The sequence below is a fragment of the Danio rerio genome, chromosome 2 (assembly GCF_052040795.2).
Source record: "Danio rerio strain M-AB ecotype USA chromosome 2, GRCz13ab, whole genome shotgun sequence".
NCBI lineage: Eukaryota > Metazoa > Chordata > Actinopteri > Cypriniformes > Danionidae > Danio > Danio rerio.
Genome location: NC_141022.1, coordinates 6,669,872 through 6,687,500, shown reverse-complemented (window position 1 = coordinate 6,687,500; position 17,629 = coordinate 6,669,872). Strand labels below are relative to the sequence as shown.

General features: G+C 39.4%; 1 protein-coding gene across 2 annotated transcripts in view; it reads right to left on the bottom strand.

Moving 5' to 3' along the window:
* slc1a7a (solute carrier family 1 member 7a) overlaps positions 1-12,129 on the bottom strand; it is a 53,292-nt gene extending 41,163 nt beyond the window's left edge. For both annotated transcript variants that reach the window (NM_001291344.1, NM_001130622.2), the window contains 2 exon segments: positions 1,290-1,369; positions 11,809-12,129. In NM_001291344.1, the coding sequence (NP_001278273.1) occupies positions 1,290-1,369; positions 11,809-11,943 (215 nt within the window). In that variant the 5' untranslated portion in view covers positions 11,944-12,129.
* Positions 12,130-17,629: the final 5,500 nt, after the last annotated feature.

The window sequence follows — 17,629 nt, the reverse complement described above, 5'->3', positions numbered from 1 at the left end:
AAGTAAGACGAGAGTCTCCCTAAAAAAATATAGTCTGAAAGTTTGAGCGGAGATAGTCAATGTTAGCTTTTCAAGTCAGTGTACAGTCAATGGCCACCCAAATATACTTGTATCTACTTGTTCAATGTTGAAATCACCTAGTCTTTTAAGGTCTACTATCATTTCCTTAATTTTTCACAACTTACCGGTAAATTGATTCACACCACACCACTGCACAAATATCCCAATCTCAGATAAGCAGATAATAAAATTGATAATGTAATTATTCACATGCTTCATTTGAATATAAGGAAAACATGATAGGAGAGCATATAGAACCCTGAGGGGCACCTTTAATTTGACATTGTATAGTGTATCATTTGAGTGCGATGAAGCACACATACAGTTGAAGTCAAAATTATAAGCCCCCCTATATATCTCCCCCCCAGTTTCGGTTTAATGGAAATACAAATTTTCCAACACATTTATAATTTTAGTGAAGTTTATTTATAAACTAATTTCAAGAGGATCACGTGCCTATGATTGCTTGCAGCCAGTCCCGCATTATTCAGTTTATGATTCACCAATCAGACGATTCCTAAGTCACTATAAATACCCTGAGTTCATTGTAACAGCCATCTTTGTTTTGAAGAATTCCCCCTTCCACCCCTACTCCTCCTTTTTTTCCTAGATGGGTGGCACGGTGGCCCAGTGGTTAGCACTGTTGCCTCACAGCAAGAATGTCACTGGTTCTAGTCCATACCAAGCCAGTCGACGTTTCTGTGCAGAGTTTACACAGAGTTTACACGGTTTCCTCCCACCGTCCAAAAACAAGCAACTAAAGTTAATTGACTAATCCAAATCAGCGCAAATTAAATGTAAATCAAAGGCGGCAACACCAAGGCTCCAAAAATACAAATTTATTAAATTAAATTAAATTAATTTAGATCCAAATCAGCACCATAGACATGCTCCTACTCCTAGTAAGTAGTTATCTCTTAGGAGCAATCACTATCTGTTCAATAGCTACTACAGCAGGGGAGTTCTCAAGATTTTCCTGAGCTCAAACTCCCCTCTCGCCTTGCAGACAGGAGGGAGCCTCGGGCTCGAGGATCTTATGAGCTCAGGGTTCTCTTCTAGGACAACACGCCAAACAAGCTTTATAATCAATCATCAGCTAAGCGTGAACTCTTGAAATAGTTTAATAACTAATTTATTAAAACTGATTTCTTTTATCTTTGCCATTTACAGGAGGGCCAATTATTTTGACTTTAATTGTATATACAGTATTTATATATCCTTAATCTTACCTGGAGACCACCAGAGGCAGGATGAGCATCTTCAGCATCCGCATTAGCAATTCTCCTGGGAACTGAAAGTACTTCACCTCCTTCAGGGAAAACAAAACACAACAACACAAGGCTTTAACTTGCTGTGATTTACTGTACACATAAAGCTCAGACTGGCGGTACGGTGGCACAGTCGGTCGCGCTGTTGCCTTACAGCAAGAAGGTCACTGATTCGAGCCTTGGCTGGGTCAGCGGTCATTTCTCTGTGGAGTTTGCATGTTCTCCCCGTGTTGATATGGGTTTCCTCTAGGTGAATGAGAGTGTATGGGTTGCAGCTGGAAGGGCAACTGCTGTGTAAAACATAAGCTGGATAAGTTGGCGGTTCATTCCGCTGTGGCGACCCCTGATTAATAAAGGGAATAAGCCGAAAAGAAATGAATGAATAAAGCCCAGACCGATTAAACCAGTAAGATTTCACAGTTTGAACTGAAATTATACTCAATTATGTTCTTTGGCTTTATCCGGGGTTGCTACAGTGGAATGAACCACCAATTACTTACTATGTTTTACTGGTCAGCGAGAACATGCAAACTCCACACAGAAAGGCTCTCTGATCCAGTCGGGACTCAAACCAGTGACTTTTTTTGCTGTTTTGCTAACCACTTAGCCACCATGCCGCAATAATCATTTAATTCCTTGTCCTTCGGCGTAGTCCCTTATTTATCAGGAGCCGCCACAGCGGAATGAACCCCCAACTTCAATACAGCATATGTTTTACACAGCGGATGCCCTTCCAGCTCCAACCCAGTACTGGGAAACACCCATACACTCTCATATTCACACACACTCATACACTACAGTCAATTTAGCTTATTCAATTCCCCTATAGCGTGTATCTATGGACTGTGGGGAAAAACGGAGCATCCAGAGGAAACCCACACCAACACGAGGAGACCGTGCCAACTCCACACAGAAATGTTAACTTGACCCAGTCCGGACTCAAACCAGCGACCTTCTTTGTTATGAGGGCTAACCACTGAACCACCGCGTCACCCATTTAATTGTAATTTATTGTAATGTGTTACCGTAAAAAAGTTTTTTAAAACACCTGTGAGTACAGAAACTGTTAATTAATCAATATTTTTTACAGCGTAGATTTATTTTATATATTGAAACAGCACTATTTAGAAAGAAACACTGCCGTCCAATGACACTCCTAGGGCCCGAGTCTTACTGAAGAGCATATTGTGTTGAGTGGGCTGAGAGACATGATGCTGGTGTTAAAGAGCTTACAGGTCTGCATGAATTAGGGGGAGGGATCGTGAAGCTCAGATCAGGGCTCGTGTCCAAGCAGCGTCAGGATCAATGCTGACAAATGGCTGCCATTGCTGTGCTATCTGCTAATGCTAGCGTTAAAAACAGCTGGCACAGAGCCACTACATCTGCCACTGGCATTGCTGAGGCAGGCCATGTAAAGTCTGTAAAGCTGCCATTTGGCGTAATCTAAACGGACAGGGATACACTGATATAATGATCAAAATATACTTATTAAAGTCAGATAGTGTGGAACAGCAGATTATTATTCAATGGTCAAAATCATGCATTTATTCCATTGAATACAGATATATTGTGAAATATTTCTAACCAATAAGCCAATTAAACTGTATATACATTGTAAAAAAATGCTGGGTTTTGCGCAATCGATTTGTTTTGGAAAAACATGAAGCAACTAGATTATCAAACTTTGAGGCTGGCTTGTGAAAGTCTGTTGGTAATAGTTTATTTAGTTTAAACAGTTTTAAAAAGTATGAATAGATAAATGATAGATAGATAGATAGATAGATAGATAGATAGATAGATAGATAGATAGATAGATAGATAGATAGATAGATAGATAGATAGATAGATAGATAGATAGATAAAGCGGTGTTCTATAGATTTTCCTTAATGTTTATTAAGCATTTCTAGCATGTTAAAGTACTTAGCTAATCATTATTAGCATGTTGCTATAACACTGCAGCATGACGATATCAATCTGGGCCTCTATAATGACTGTCTATGGGACAGTTTCTAAGGTTTGTCTTTAAACACTGAAAGAGTACTGTTGACAATACGAACTAACTTTGCCTTCGGAATGAACAAACAAAGAGCACTGATCGATCACTTACCAAATCTGTAGAGACAAGAGAATCAACACTAACTACCAGTTAAACTCTGCTGCTATTTGGGGATTTCCGCCTGGATTTTGCCTACCCAAATTTAAAAGCTTCCCAAATCCTCATGCAGAGGTGTAAATGCAAAAATTTGGTATAGTTTTAAAGAAAACCCTTTGAATTTTCATAAAACACTATTGAAAGTGTTTAAAACAACTGTATATGTTGTCTGTGTTATAATAAACACCTAAAAAAAGAGGAGCTTTTTGTATTTTTTTTTTATAAACTCAGATTTGAAAGTGTACCTTTTAGGTTCTGTGTGGTCTAGCGTGCTGTAATTAATTTTGTTGGTTCCTGCACATGTATGTAATCATAGGAAAAAAGAAAAATGTCTCTACCATAATCTATGCAAAAGTTATTGTATTCCAACTGATGAAAGGTGCTGTACAAACCACAGGGATTGATCATTGTCTTCATATTTCACTATTCATTTGTTTGATCAAACATAATTCACTATGTTTGGACCACATCAGACATATAAAAGGATTACTTATGCACATCACCTCAAAAACAGAGGAGAATGGCCCTGAAGGGCACAGCATAAGGTAAGAGATGACAGCTGTCTGTGCTATCTGGGGCTGCTTATTGATCATGAATGTATTGTTTACATTTCTGCGCCATGGAAACGCCACAATTCATTCAACAACTGTTTGGCATATAAATATAATTCAGTAAAAAGAATGCTAGAGCTGTATGAGCACCGGCAAATATGTCATATGAAATAATATGAAAATGAACCAATGTAAAATACCCAGCTCGGGTCTTCAAAATACTGTGTATTTAAGTGTGAATTACTTTTATACAGTAGAATAAAAACCAAAGTGATGCATATGTGCATAAAATATAGATTCTACACTTTCAAACGACACCACTTCACCACTTCACCATTTCCAGATGTGAAAAGCTCTCGGGTAAAAATGTTTCTTACAAACGTATTTCTGCTGCGTATTTCTACTGCACTGTAGTCCACTTATGAGTCCAGCCCTACTGAAAAATCCAGCTTAAACCAGCCAAGGCTGGTTGGCTGGTTTTAGCTGGTCGACCATGCTGGTTTTAGCTGGATTTAACAGGTCATTTTCCAGCCTGACCAGCTAAGACCAAGCTGGAAATAGCTGGAAACCAGCCTGGAAATGGCCAAAACCCCTCTAAAACCAGGCTGGTCAACCAGCTAAAACCAGCCAACCAGCCTAGGCTGGTTTAAGCTGGATTTTTCAGCAGGGAGCTGCGCTTTTATAGCGGGGAAATGAAACCTTTGTTGCAGCACATTTAAAAACTCAACACTGACGGCCTGCCTCCAAACAGATGTTGTTTTTCCTTTCAATTGTTTTGGCAACACAACATGGCGTCTCTCAGCCGCGTGAACACTGTATCATGTAAAAACAGTCTTGGAAGCTGTCATGCATATTAATCACACCGTGTCGCCCCTTTCTAGCGGAGTTTAACATGTTATTTACAAATAAGAAGTGGAAAATCTTTCAGTTCTGTGTTGTCTACAATACTGCAGTTACTTCCTTCTCTCTTATCATTTTGCCCCACAAATAGACACCAAAAGACTTCGCCTACTTCAGCAAGCCGTAGATCATGAGGTAAATTTAGTTCCTCATAACCCTAGCAGCATGAATGGTTTAACTGGAGACGGATGAGATTTTCAACTTGACAGATCCTCCCAGCTGTAGTGCTTCAGCGTTTCAGCCGATTGACCGATAATCCCTCCGACAACTCGATGCCTGCTTGTGACTGAGAGCTGTGATGAAGTGCACATCTAACATCCAATAAAAGTTAGTCCAAGGGCGTATGTACTGGCATTGGTGGGGACGTACATCCCTAGAGCGCATGCAATGAACAGCACAAATTCTGTTTCACGTTTTTAAAACCACAAACAATGTACATAATATAAAATAAACACTTAATAATACAAACACCATCCTGTCCCATGCTGCAAAAGTCAATTTACATGATTTTACTGCAGTCGGGCTTTGAGGAGGTAGGAACGTAAAAGAATTTAGAGAGGTGTGGGATGCAATTTTGCTTGATTATTGTTTTTTTTAAATTATATATAATCATGGAGGCCAGAATTGAAACTGAATTTTGATTAATTGCACAGCCTTAGTTAATAGTATTATGCTGAACTTGACTTGGTGCACATGTAAGTTGAGAGTTGATTGAGCAATACTTTATTTTGAAGATGATTAAATTATTTGGTAGGAACATTTCACTAATGTGGATATTGGTGGGGACATGTCCACTCCGTCCATGTGTAACAGAGGCCAGCTAGTAAGTACTTTGCAAGTAAACCTCACTCCTCTGACCTCTAAAGGTGCTCTAGTGACAGACGCTAGAGGCTATGGTCTTTAGCCTCCTTGGTAGAGCAACTCACTCCCATGCGGAAGGTTGCCGGTTCGATACCAGCTCGAAGCGGGTTGAGTGGCGTAGGACCGGTGGGGTTACACATGCCAGTTCTACCCCCTTGAGTTAGTCAAATAAACAGAATGAAGACTGAATTTTGTCCAGTAATCAACATAATTGTTCAGTTGCATCTTGTTTCAACACAGGGTTTAAAACTCTACAATTTCATAGCCATTATGCTTTGATTAATGATGTATAATTGCGCACTATAAAAAAAATGAAATGACAAAAAGTCAAGACAACAAATATTTTGATGTTGCTTTGACTCATTTTTATCAGGTTTCAACTAATTTTTTTAAGTTACACAAAGTTTAACTTAATAGTTTGGTAACATTTTAGTTCAGTTCACAATTCATGCTATTAACTACTGGCTTATTAACTATCTATTACTAACATATGAACTGTTGATTAGATGTTATAAAGCATGATCTCATTCTGCATCCTTAACCCTACCCAAAACTTCTACATTATTAACTCTTAACAAACAGCTAATTCAAGAGTTCACACTTAGATAATGCTTGACTATTTTAGCAGGTTTGGCATGCTGTCCCGGGAGAGAACCCTGAGCTCGGAGATAGATGAGCCCAAGGCTCCCGTCTGGTCAATAAGCACTAGGAGGGACATGAGATTAGGTAGTTCTCGATAACTTCCCATGAGTAGACCGCTAACTGCGCTAGTTTGTACGTAGTAGGTGCTTGTGACTTTAACTTTTGGTTCATGTTTTTGAGTGTGGGAGGAAACCGGAGTACCTGGGGAAAACCCACGTAAACACTGGGAGAACATGAAAACTTCAGGGCTAGCTGCTGAGCCACTGTGTCAACCGAACTTAGAATTGAGGAGGAGGGAAAGGGGATGGATGGGGGGGAAGAAAATGAGGAATGAAGTTTAGGCTGGATATTTATATTAAATTTAGAATGATCCGGCTAGTTAGTGATTAGTGATATGGATCAGCTGTAGTCCGATCACATGCTCCTCTCGAAATTAGTTTGTGAAACTTCACTTAGTAGTTTATTAAGCTAATAGTGTTAGTTAATGGTTTGTTAATACCGTGAATTGTGACCTAAAGGGTGCCCAATATTTTAAGTCAGTTTGACTGATGCATTGTACATTGAGATGACTAGAAAAGTTCATATGATTCAAATAAATAAATGGAGCAATAATGTTTTACATCGTGTTAATGTTAAACAAAGTAGTATCTTTTTAAAATCTTCCATTTAGGTTTCCTGTAGATTATTATATATTCTAAAATGGACTTTTACTGGACTCTCTCTAGACTGTTTAAAGGGCACATGATTTACACCTTGTTTATGATTTAATATTAATATTATGGTTCTTCTGAGTGTGCCAGTTTTGGTTCAGTTCAAAACATAATTCAGATTGTTTTATTTTAATGTGTTAAAAAGTGTCATGTTGGGGGCGTGTACACAGGTTACTGTCTTAGGGGCGTGTTGAAAATGAAAATTAGTTTCAAATTCCTGCCCAACGTAACAAGGGGGCGGAGCCAAGAGCTCCCCCACTCTGTGTTTGGCAGCAAACAGGCAAACAGAGAGAGAGAAGCAGCATGAGAGGATCAGCATTCTGCCGTACATGTACGCCTCGGACACAGACCAAGCAGAGAGTACAAAATCATTTGTGTCTTTGTTTAGTTTTACAGCCAACTGTGGGCTAGTTTAAAGTGCCAAGCTTAAAAGGCCATGAAAACCCCCGTTTCAGCAGGATGTTTTCACACCTCTAGTTTGGAAAAAGTCAGGAAAGTGGGTGTGTCTAGCTTTGTTTGGGTGGGAGTGTCGGGGGAGGAAAAGTGGGCAGGGTTTGAATAAAAATGGAAGTTGCCATTTGGGCACGCGCTACTGACCGAGTACAAACAAACACACACGCAGGGGAGACAGCGTGTTTAATGACGGTGGAATGTTTGATACCGCACGTCGTATAAGACAAAAAAGCCTCTGCATTTCTCTGTAACTCAGATGCACTCGGTCGGTCAGAAAGCCGTGTGTGTAGACTATCCTGTCACAAAATGCGGCGAAAATTATACACGACGGTCGGCAAAAGTTTGCTTACAATTTTCACAAGTTTACACTCAAGAGAGCAGCATTTACAGCGGACCTTTCAATATTGTAGTAATATTAACGTACTGTAAACTAAGTAACTTAGAAATCATTTTGACTAAGGTCTGTCTTTAAACATCGAAAGAGTACAGCTGACCATACGAACTATAACTTTGCCATCTAAATGAACAAAGAAAGGGCACTGATCACACACTTACCAAATCTGTAGACAGGATAATCACCACACACTGGAGCTGCGTCTTTTTTAAAGGAGACGAGCAGCAAATCCGGATCTCACCATTGATGAGAAATGCTCGGGTAAAAAATGTTCCAAACAAACGAATTTCTGCCGCGCGTCGCGTCTACAGATCCACATAATAAAAGGAACACTGGCGACCCTTATCTCCCAACAATTCTTATTCTTTTCCCACAACTTTTGACAACACGACGTGTGTCGTCTCTCTGATGTCTGAACACTGTTTCAGGTACAGTCTAAGAAAGCTAGCATGCATATTACTGAAGTTGCAGCACATACACAATAGAGTGCGCTGATTGGTTTGAACCAAGCCATACTCATGAATGAATGCAACGCACTCAAAGACGTAATACGGGACGTCTCGGTACAGACGTCCAGTCTACACGCTGGAATACACGCTAAGATCTCATGGCTGTGACGCAGCTTCAAAAATTCGTTTCAAACCGGAAGAACAAATTTGCTCGAAATAATGGAAAAACAAGCAATTTACACTTTTTAGTGAGATATAGGTGTCCTAATAGTGTTTTTAGCAGTGTGGGACACATATACGACGGTCAACAGCTCAAAAAATGTGTTTTGGTGTTTCATGACCCTTTAAATACAGAGATAACCACGCACACTGAATTAACTTTGACTGAGGCACCGGATGACCCACTTAGACCCGCGACACGGCACACCAGACACGGACATTGGCATGTTATTTAAAATTAAACTATTCAGATGGCGCTCTGTGGCGCGGCAGAAACATAAAGTGTCCCGAATCCTGGCTGGGCGCCACGGACAGCCGCCAACTTGAAGCGTCATTAGGTGTACCATGATAGAAACCTATGTTTAGAATTCTAATATGCATGGCGCTAAGCTGCGCATCGCCGAGCGGCGCTTCTGGTGTGCGACCTGCAGGCAATTTTATTTCCAATGGATAGACACTCATGTGAGGCAAAGGCGCTTGCACTTTACAGCTGCACCTATTAAGATCACACTCACAGGGAGCTTCTGTGACCTCGAGAAATGCCAACGGCTGAAGTTTAAGATAGACGCAATGATAAGTACACTAGTTTGCAAACTAAAAAAGTTACAAACAATAATTCCGATTACAGCAATCATGAATGCTGATCTTGTGTTGAGCCCAATGAGCCTTACATCTAAAAATAGAGCAAGGGTGTTCCTTTAGTAATATCGCTTTGACTTACACGCTGAAAATGGCGGACGTGAAACGACAAACTGAGGATTAGGTGATGCGTGCCTGTCAATCAATATTAGTGCTGAAATCATTGCTGCATTCAAAAACGAGTAATGTGTCTGATTCAGCATAGCTACCTGATATAGCATGAGAATGGCAGAGTCCAGCATTTTTAATAAGTTCCTCACTCCATTTGGCCCTAATGATGGCTGTTAGCCAAAGATGTCTGCGGTTGGCATTAAAAGCAGTGTGGTGTACGGTAAAATTTAAAGTTTTCTATTCTTTGACATTCAATTTTGCCATCCTACCGCACAACACGACATGTTTGCTATTGCAACTGGTCATTTTTGACCCCCGGTTGAACCTGTGTGATGTCATGTGTGACTGAGGTTGGAAATTCTCCTATAAGTTTCCATTATTCATCATTCATTCATTCATTTACGGTGAACGCAGGGAGAATAAAGGCTCTTGCATTTGCACTCCTTTATTTCGGACACTGCGAGATTCAGCTTCCCAGGATGCACGACAAAACTGGAAATTCTGTGTGACTGCCACAAGAGGGCGTATTCAAACAATAGTGTTCAAATGTTGTGTGCAGTGGAAAGGTGGCTTTAGTTGGCGGTTCATTCTGCTTTGGTAACCCCTGATAAATATATAAGTAAATAAGGGACTAAGCCAAAGGAAAATGAATGCATGATTGAATGTCGGCAAAGTTTTATTAACCAAGAGAACAATTTTCCTCTAAAGAGCCTTTTGTGCAATGGACGGAGCAATAGATGTTAAAGGTTCCTCATGGAACCATTGATGCCAGTGGAGAACCTTTAGTTCAAAGCATTGCACACTCAAAAAATATCTTTGCTGCTTGTTCAGTCTACTTGATTATAATGAGCGAAACCACAATTCTTGAAGGTTTTTCTGGGATAACTTATTTGTTTTATGTTCAATTAACTTAAATTTGTAAAAACAATTAAGTCAACGTAATTGATTTGTGTTGAGTAGGGATGTAACGGTATTGTAAATACCGTCATACCACAATATAAATTTTTTTCGATATTACCGTAGTCGCATGACTCAGTAAAACTATAGGTCTTCTGAGAAAATTTGCTCAGGCGAATGAAGCGAACGGGAGGTAGCGAAAACTACAATTCCCATCAGCCCATGCTTGACCATCATCCCTTGCGGTCTGTTGTCGCTACAGATCCAGTAATGCGGAAATGGAGAGTGCTGCTAGAAGCGGGGATGAAAAAGAGCTGTAAAACTCTAAAGCGGGTGTTGTCGCCGCGCGCGTACTGAATAGCGGTGTTGTCGCGCGTGTTCTTATCAGCTGTGTTGTCGCGCGCGTACTGAATAGCGGCGTTGTCAGCACACTGTTCAGATTGATGCAGACATGAGACCTATATCTTACTCATGGTTTGTCCTCTCAAGTGGGGGAAAGACAATGCACAACGTTACCCACTGCTGTCAACCTGGGCCAAGTCATATCTCTCTTGTCCCAGAAACCTCAGTCCCAAATGAGAGGGTTTTTTTCTGTTGCAGGGGACATTGTAAATGCCCAGAGATACCAGCTTTTACCAGATTATATTTATATGATAATTTTCCTTTAAACCCATCTCTATCTAAGTGAGTGGGTGATTAAATGTTGAATGTGATGAGTTTTCAACAATACTAAATTGAAACTTTATTTTTTTACATGGTTTAATATTTTTTTGTTATTAAAATTGAAGTTCCTGTTTCAAAGCTTACAGATAGATGGCTAATTTGTATGTCATTGACACTTTTGGCACTTTTTTGGAGTATTTTCATAAGTTTTGTTTTTTCCTGTAAATGATTCAATAAATACCGTACCGTGACATTCATACCGAGGTATTACCGTACCGTGAAATTCTGATACCATTACATCCCAAGTGTTGAGACAACATAAAGGGATTTTACAGAGACCAGCATTTTTTACAGTGCACTCTGATATTTGCTGTTTGTTCAAATTACTTATTTAAACTGAGCTGAATCAACACAATTCTTTAGGGTTTTTTGTGACAACTTAACGTTTCCATGTTCAATCCACTTAATTTTTAAAATCTAATAAGTTAACTTAATTCATTCATGTTGCCCCAACACAAATTCATTGAGTGGAACCCAGATCTTTTGGCAGGGTTCCACACAATTCCTTCATGTTAACTTTTTAAAATCATTTTTACAATTTTTTAAAATCATTAAAAAAAATTTATGTTATTTTTTCAGATTTAAGTGAACTGAACTTAAAATAATTAAGTTGTCCCCCCAAAAAGGTCAAAATTGTTGTTTCAGCTCATAAGAAGTTTGAACAAGCAGCAAAAGTTATATTTTGAGTGTATCAGAAGGTGGAAAAGATTGCAGGGAAGACAGGGAATGCTGAGTGTGGTTCAGCGGGTTACACCAGGTGTGACGATCTCAAACTAACCTGCTCGGAGAGATGTTTGGAGCGCAGGAAGAATCCCAGCAGGCATCCGATGACCACGGCCAACACCGACAAGATAAGGAGGCCGTTCTGTTGGCACACATTTTTAACACGGCTCCACACCGCTCCCAACGCCATGCTGACACGTCCGCGTCTCCAGGCCACTCAAACAGCCATACAAACACCCTGTCCCAATTGCACAGACCAACCAAAGGGGCGAAAACAAACAATCGAACAGGCAGTTTCCTCCAAGAGTAAGCACTTGTCAATCCACCGCTGGTCACTACTAAAGCCCATCACCCTGCACAGTCAGCCGCACACTGTGCTACTCTCTCAGTGTGGGTCAGTGTTGTGTGCCCCTCCACACCCTCTTACCCTGTTCTACAGCCTGGCCAATAGGGGGCTCTGGGACAGCTGGCGCTTTTGTCCCAGAGGTTAATACCGCCGATCCTATTAGACCCGCACTGCATTAAGCCGATCTGGAGATGGATTAAAGATCTCCGAACAATTGGAAAGGGGATTGTTTCGTGTACGTGTGAAAGATGAAAATTAAAACACATGAAGACGAGGCAACCGACATGTGTAGATGTTAACAGAAGGGCATTTGGACAGAGTTTGTCAAGCTGTTGCTCAGTTGCTCTGAGGATGAGCAACAGTATGTGACTCTTTATCAGTATGTGACTCTAATCAATTAAGAAGTTTTGACCATAACAATGATAAATATTTGGATGCAAAGGTCAATAAGGTTTCATAAGTTTACATTTTAACTAACATGAGCTAATTATGAACATTACTTGTACAACTTTTATTAATCATAGTCTAGAGCTGCACAATCAATCGAAAAAAGATCGCAATCTCGATTCGATCCCCTAGAGCACAGGTGTCAAACTCAGTTCCAAAAGGGCCGCAGCTCTGCACAGTTTAGTTCCAACCCTAATTAAACACACCTGATCAAACTTATTGAGTCCTTCAGGCTTGTTTGAAACCTACAGGTAAGTGTGTTGGAGTAGGGTTGGAACTAAACTGTGCAGGGCTTCGGCCCTCCAGGAATTGAGTTTGACACCCCTGATCTAGACGATCTTAATCCAGCATTTCTACGATTCTGCCAATCCTATTTTCAAGTTCAGGAGAGAAGCAAAGGCGGCTGCACGAGTCTTTTCATTGTTTCACACACGTTGCTCAGTGGCGCCCCCAGAACATTTTCTTAGGGGTGGCCAAGTAAGACCACACCAAACCTTGGGGTGGCACATAAAAAAATAATGAATTGTGTATATATTGTGAATAATGAGTAATGATTATTATTTTTTTTTTGTTTCTGATGAATGAAATAATGAAGTTTTAATTAATTCCATGAAATATTCTTGAAATATTGTAACTTATTCCTTGAAATAATTCATCAAGTACATGTGCAAAGCAAATAAATATCAATATTTATTTTAAAAACGCCTTTCAGGCTATTTATTTTTCCACATACTTTTATTGTACAACATAAAGTATATGCCATGTCCAAAATTTATGAAGATTAATGAATTAATTATTAAAACAAACCAGCATGGTGTTGCTAAATAAACTAGATTCTGAAAAGCTGATTTCAAAATGCATCTATTTTTATTTAGTTTTTTTTTTGGATTTGTTGTTTTCAGTCAGATAAAACACAACTTTTTCATTTCAAAAATAATAATTTCTTAATAAAAAGTGTGCAATCTCAGTGAATCAGGTACATCAGTGACGCTGATCAATCCACAATAACTTAGTGGCTGCACTTTATTTATTAATTTATGTATTTTTTTATTGAAATGTGAACTTACACAAGTACATTTAAAAAATAATATCAACAACTAAATTTGGGGTTGCCACAGGGGGCGCCCCTGACATTGCTCAGTGACATGGACACCTCCAAATGATGTTAAAAGAGTCAATTAATGTATTTACAAAGTATAATTCACCCAAAAATGTAATGTTTGTCTTCATATAATGATGTATTCGCGACCGGAAAATCGCACGTGACATGAGCTGCGGATTGTGCGGGTGCGCGCCCTATTTATTGATTGATACGCGTCTACTTTAGTGAACAGAACCTGCATATGCTGTGAGTAACAGGTAATACAGTTGTAAATAACATTCAGTTTGTGGCACAGAGTGATCGTTTGAGAGCCGCGCGCAAAGTATGAACAGCACTTGACAGTGAAAATGAAACCGAAAGCGCGCACATCATTTAAATAATATCACATCACATTTTAGAGTTATGACTGCGACAAGCATTTGATAAGTTTTTTCTTTCATAGTGAACACAAAGTTGTGCATGAAAATAAATGTCTACAGTGTCAGTATAACTACTCTAGCCTATATAATGTTGATTTTTAACAGGGTATTAAATGGTCTAATAATGTTCTTAATGACAGATTGCAAGCATAGGCCTATATCCAGGCCCGGCCCTAACCAATTTGGCGCCCTAGGCAAGAATTCAGGTGGCGCCCCGTCACATCGCAGTAAATTCCACTGCTAGTATACAGTCATAAGAAACTAAATAGCTTTTTGATTGACTACTACAAGCTGGGAAAACGTCAGATAAATATGCCAATGCAATTAACGTTATTGCTGCTGAATATCTAATATTTACACATTTGCTTGAGGAAGGAATGATGGGGGTGGTTACATTACGATTACTATTTTCCATAACATCTATGCCCTTCTATAACATTAGCTGACATTAAAACTAACAGATAGCACTATAGCTATTTATTGATTAGCAATGTTATGCCATATCTGTCAACGTTGGGATGTAAAAAATATGGGACAACAAATAGCTTCAAATGATAGAATACATTGCAAGCAATAGAAAATATTGACAATAAAATAAAAGGTTTAACCTATTAAAAACAATGGCTTATACAGAAATTAAATAAAGCTATAAAATCTATTTAACTTTTATTTGTATTTGCATATTGATTAAAGTTACTATAGTTATTTAGTGAAGAGCAGCTAGTGAATCTCTCATGGTTTTTTGCTTGATAACAGAGAAGTTAATGTAAGAATGCACAGATCTAAATGAATGAACGAATGAAGCATTCGACTACTTTAGTAACTGTTTGTGCTCATTTAAGAGAAAATTAGTTGTGTTGAAAAAAAAAACAAGCAGGATAGAGCAAAAAAAAAAAACAACGAAAAAAAAGAAGCACTTTTCCGACGGTCCCTTACTGAGAGCTACGCTCTGCGCGAGCTCTCCCAGCTACACGCATATTCCCAGCTAAACGGATCAGTGGTCGTAATGTCGAGCGAAAAAAAATAAAAAGACAGCTGTTAAACATAACCAGCTTTGTCTTTTTGTAGGAAACAAACTTTAGATCTTTTTAGGGTAAGAGGTTTTTGAGTTAATGCCATCTATCACTGAATGTGTCAGGAATATCAAAAACAAAACCAACTTAACCGCGCTCATTTCTGACGCCCCCTGGATGTACAGCACCCTTAGCATTTACCTATACTGCCTATGCCATGGGCCGGCCCTGCATATATCTCAAACATAATTCAACATCAGAATTATTATAAGTAGAATAGAATCATTTATAGAAACCAGACGACCTACATATAATATTAATATTGTCGTTTTACCATATGTTTGAGAAAAAACTATAATCTCATATTAAGCTTTATTTTACATCTACAGAAACGTGAGAGAATCGTGATCTTTATTTTAAACCAAAAAAATTGCGATTCTTATTTAAGCCAGAATCGTGCAGCTCTATCATAGTCCAACTTTTACTAATGTATTATTGACATCCAAATGCATGCTTGTTAAAATGAATGCACCTTAGGTTAAAGGGCACCTAGGTTACCCCTTTTTTCAGATTTAATATAAGTCTTTTGCGTCTCTAGAATGTGTATATAAAGTTTCAGATCAAAATACCCATCAGAATTTTCATTATACCTTTTACAAGATGCTGTTTTATACTGATTTCCAGCAGGGGGTGGTTTTGTCGTACTGCGCCTTTAAGATGAGTCTTTCCCGCCTACTGTTTCTACATGCCTCCTCCCTCAGCTGCGTCAGACAACAGACAGACTTAAAGGAAGAAGGTCTCACATAGCGTTTGTGAGAAACTACAGTAAGAACTAACCTTTACTAATCAGTATTGTAAAGTTGCATTGATGAGTCACACACAATATCGTTACAAAGTAATCGCGCACGCGCGCACACACACACACACACACACACACACACACACACACACACACACACACACACACACACACAGGCAGGCAGACAGACAGAGCGCGCTTAGCTTAGTTAAGGCTAACCTCAAGTACTGTGTGGATATCTGTTATGCTAATGTACAAAATAAACCTGATTTAACTTCCACAAACCGGGATTGAAGCGTCTTCTTTTATAATTGTTCTGACACGCGGCTGTGCTGATGAAGTGAAGCTGAAGTAAAACGCTGTAATTAATTACACACATACTCTGTTTTAAAACACTTTAAACATGTGAAACTCACTCTTAATCACATTTGATGATGATTGCTGATCCTAGCGAACAGAACAGACCTTTTATTCCCGGTTGCTTTGCGTATGTCTGCCTGGTCTTGTTGACATATACACGCGACTACCGGAACATGTTAATGCGCGCAGCTGTCAATCAATTCGGTGGGCGGGGGGAATCGCACACCTACGTAATGGTGTGATCGATTTGAAAACGGCTCCAATTGGCCAACTCTTTTTTTTGTAGTTAAATTGAAAAAAAAAGGACTGGGTGTGTTCATATCACCCCAGTATGACGGTCTATACACTATACCAACACACAGATCTGTCCAAACAGCTTGAAAAGTAGATTTTTTACCATAGGTGCCCTTTAACAACAATAAACAACTGTATTTCCATTAACTAACATGAACAAATAAGTATTGTCCATTGTTTGTTCATGTTAGTAAATGCATTAAATGATGAAAATCATCTTTTGTAAGCTGTTTGGACGAGCTGTGTTTAGGTATAGTATGTCCATAGTCATATTGGGGTGATAAAAACACAACAAGTCTCTTTTTTTAAATTTCATGGCGTTAAAATAGGATCCGGGCAAAGCAGTGGCGCAGTAGGTAGTGCTGTCACCTCACAGCAAGAAGGTTGCTGGGTTTCTGGTTCGAGCCTCAGCTCAGTTGGCGTTTCTGTGTGGAGTTTGCATGTTCTCCCTGCGTTCGCGTGGGTTTCCTCCGGGTGCTCCGGTTTCCCTCACAGTCCAAAGACATGCGGTACGGTTGAATTGGGTAGACTAAATTGTCCGTAGTGTATGAGTGTGTGTATGAATGAATGTCTGGATGTTTCCCAGAGATGGGTTGCAGCTGAAAGGGCATGTGCTGTGTAAAAACTTGGATAAGTTGGTGGTTCATTCCGCTGTGGCGACCCCTGATTAATTAAGGGACTAAGCCCTTAATGAATGAATGTTGGGGCTCACTCGTGTTAGTGCTGTCAATCTGGCGACCTGTGTTTGCATAGTGTCATTATAGATGGGGCCAGGTGAAAAAGTGTTTTGATTTTGGAGTGCAATACCTAGTTCAACCACTGGGTGTCAATCTTACATACTGCACCTTTAATTAATGCTGAACAAGTTCATTTTTAGTTCGCATTATTAAATAAATGAAACTACATCAACTAATGACACCTTATTGTAATATGTGGCTGACATTTGTTGGTCGGCCATCATTCAGATTCAAATATTGGCGATTCCTCAGTATGATTTTTCCATAGGAGTCGGAGTTGATGAAGAGTGAACGTGCCACGCAATCCATTCCGGACAATCCGCATATATAAACGCAGAGAAGAGTGGCTTCATTGTTAC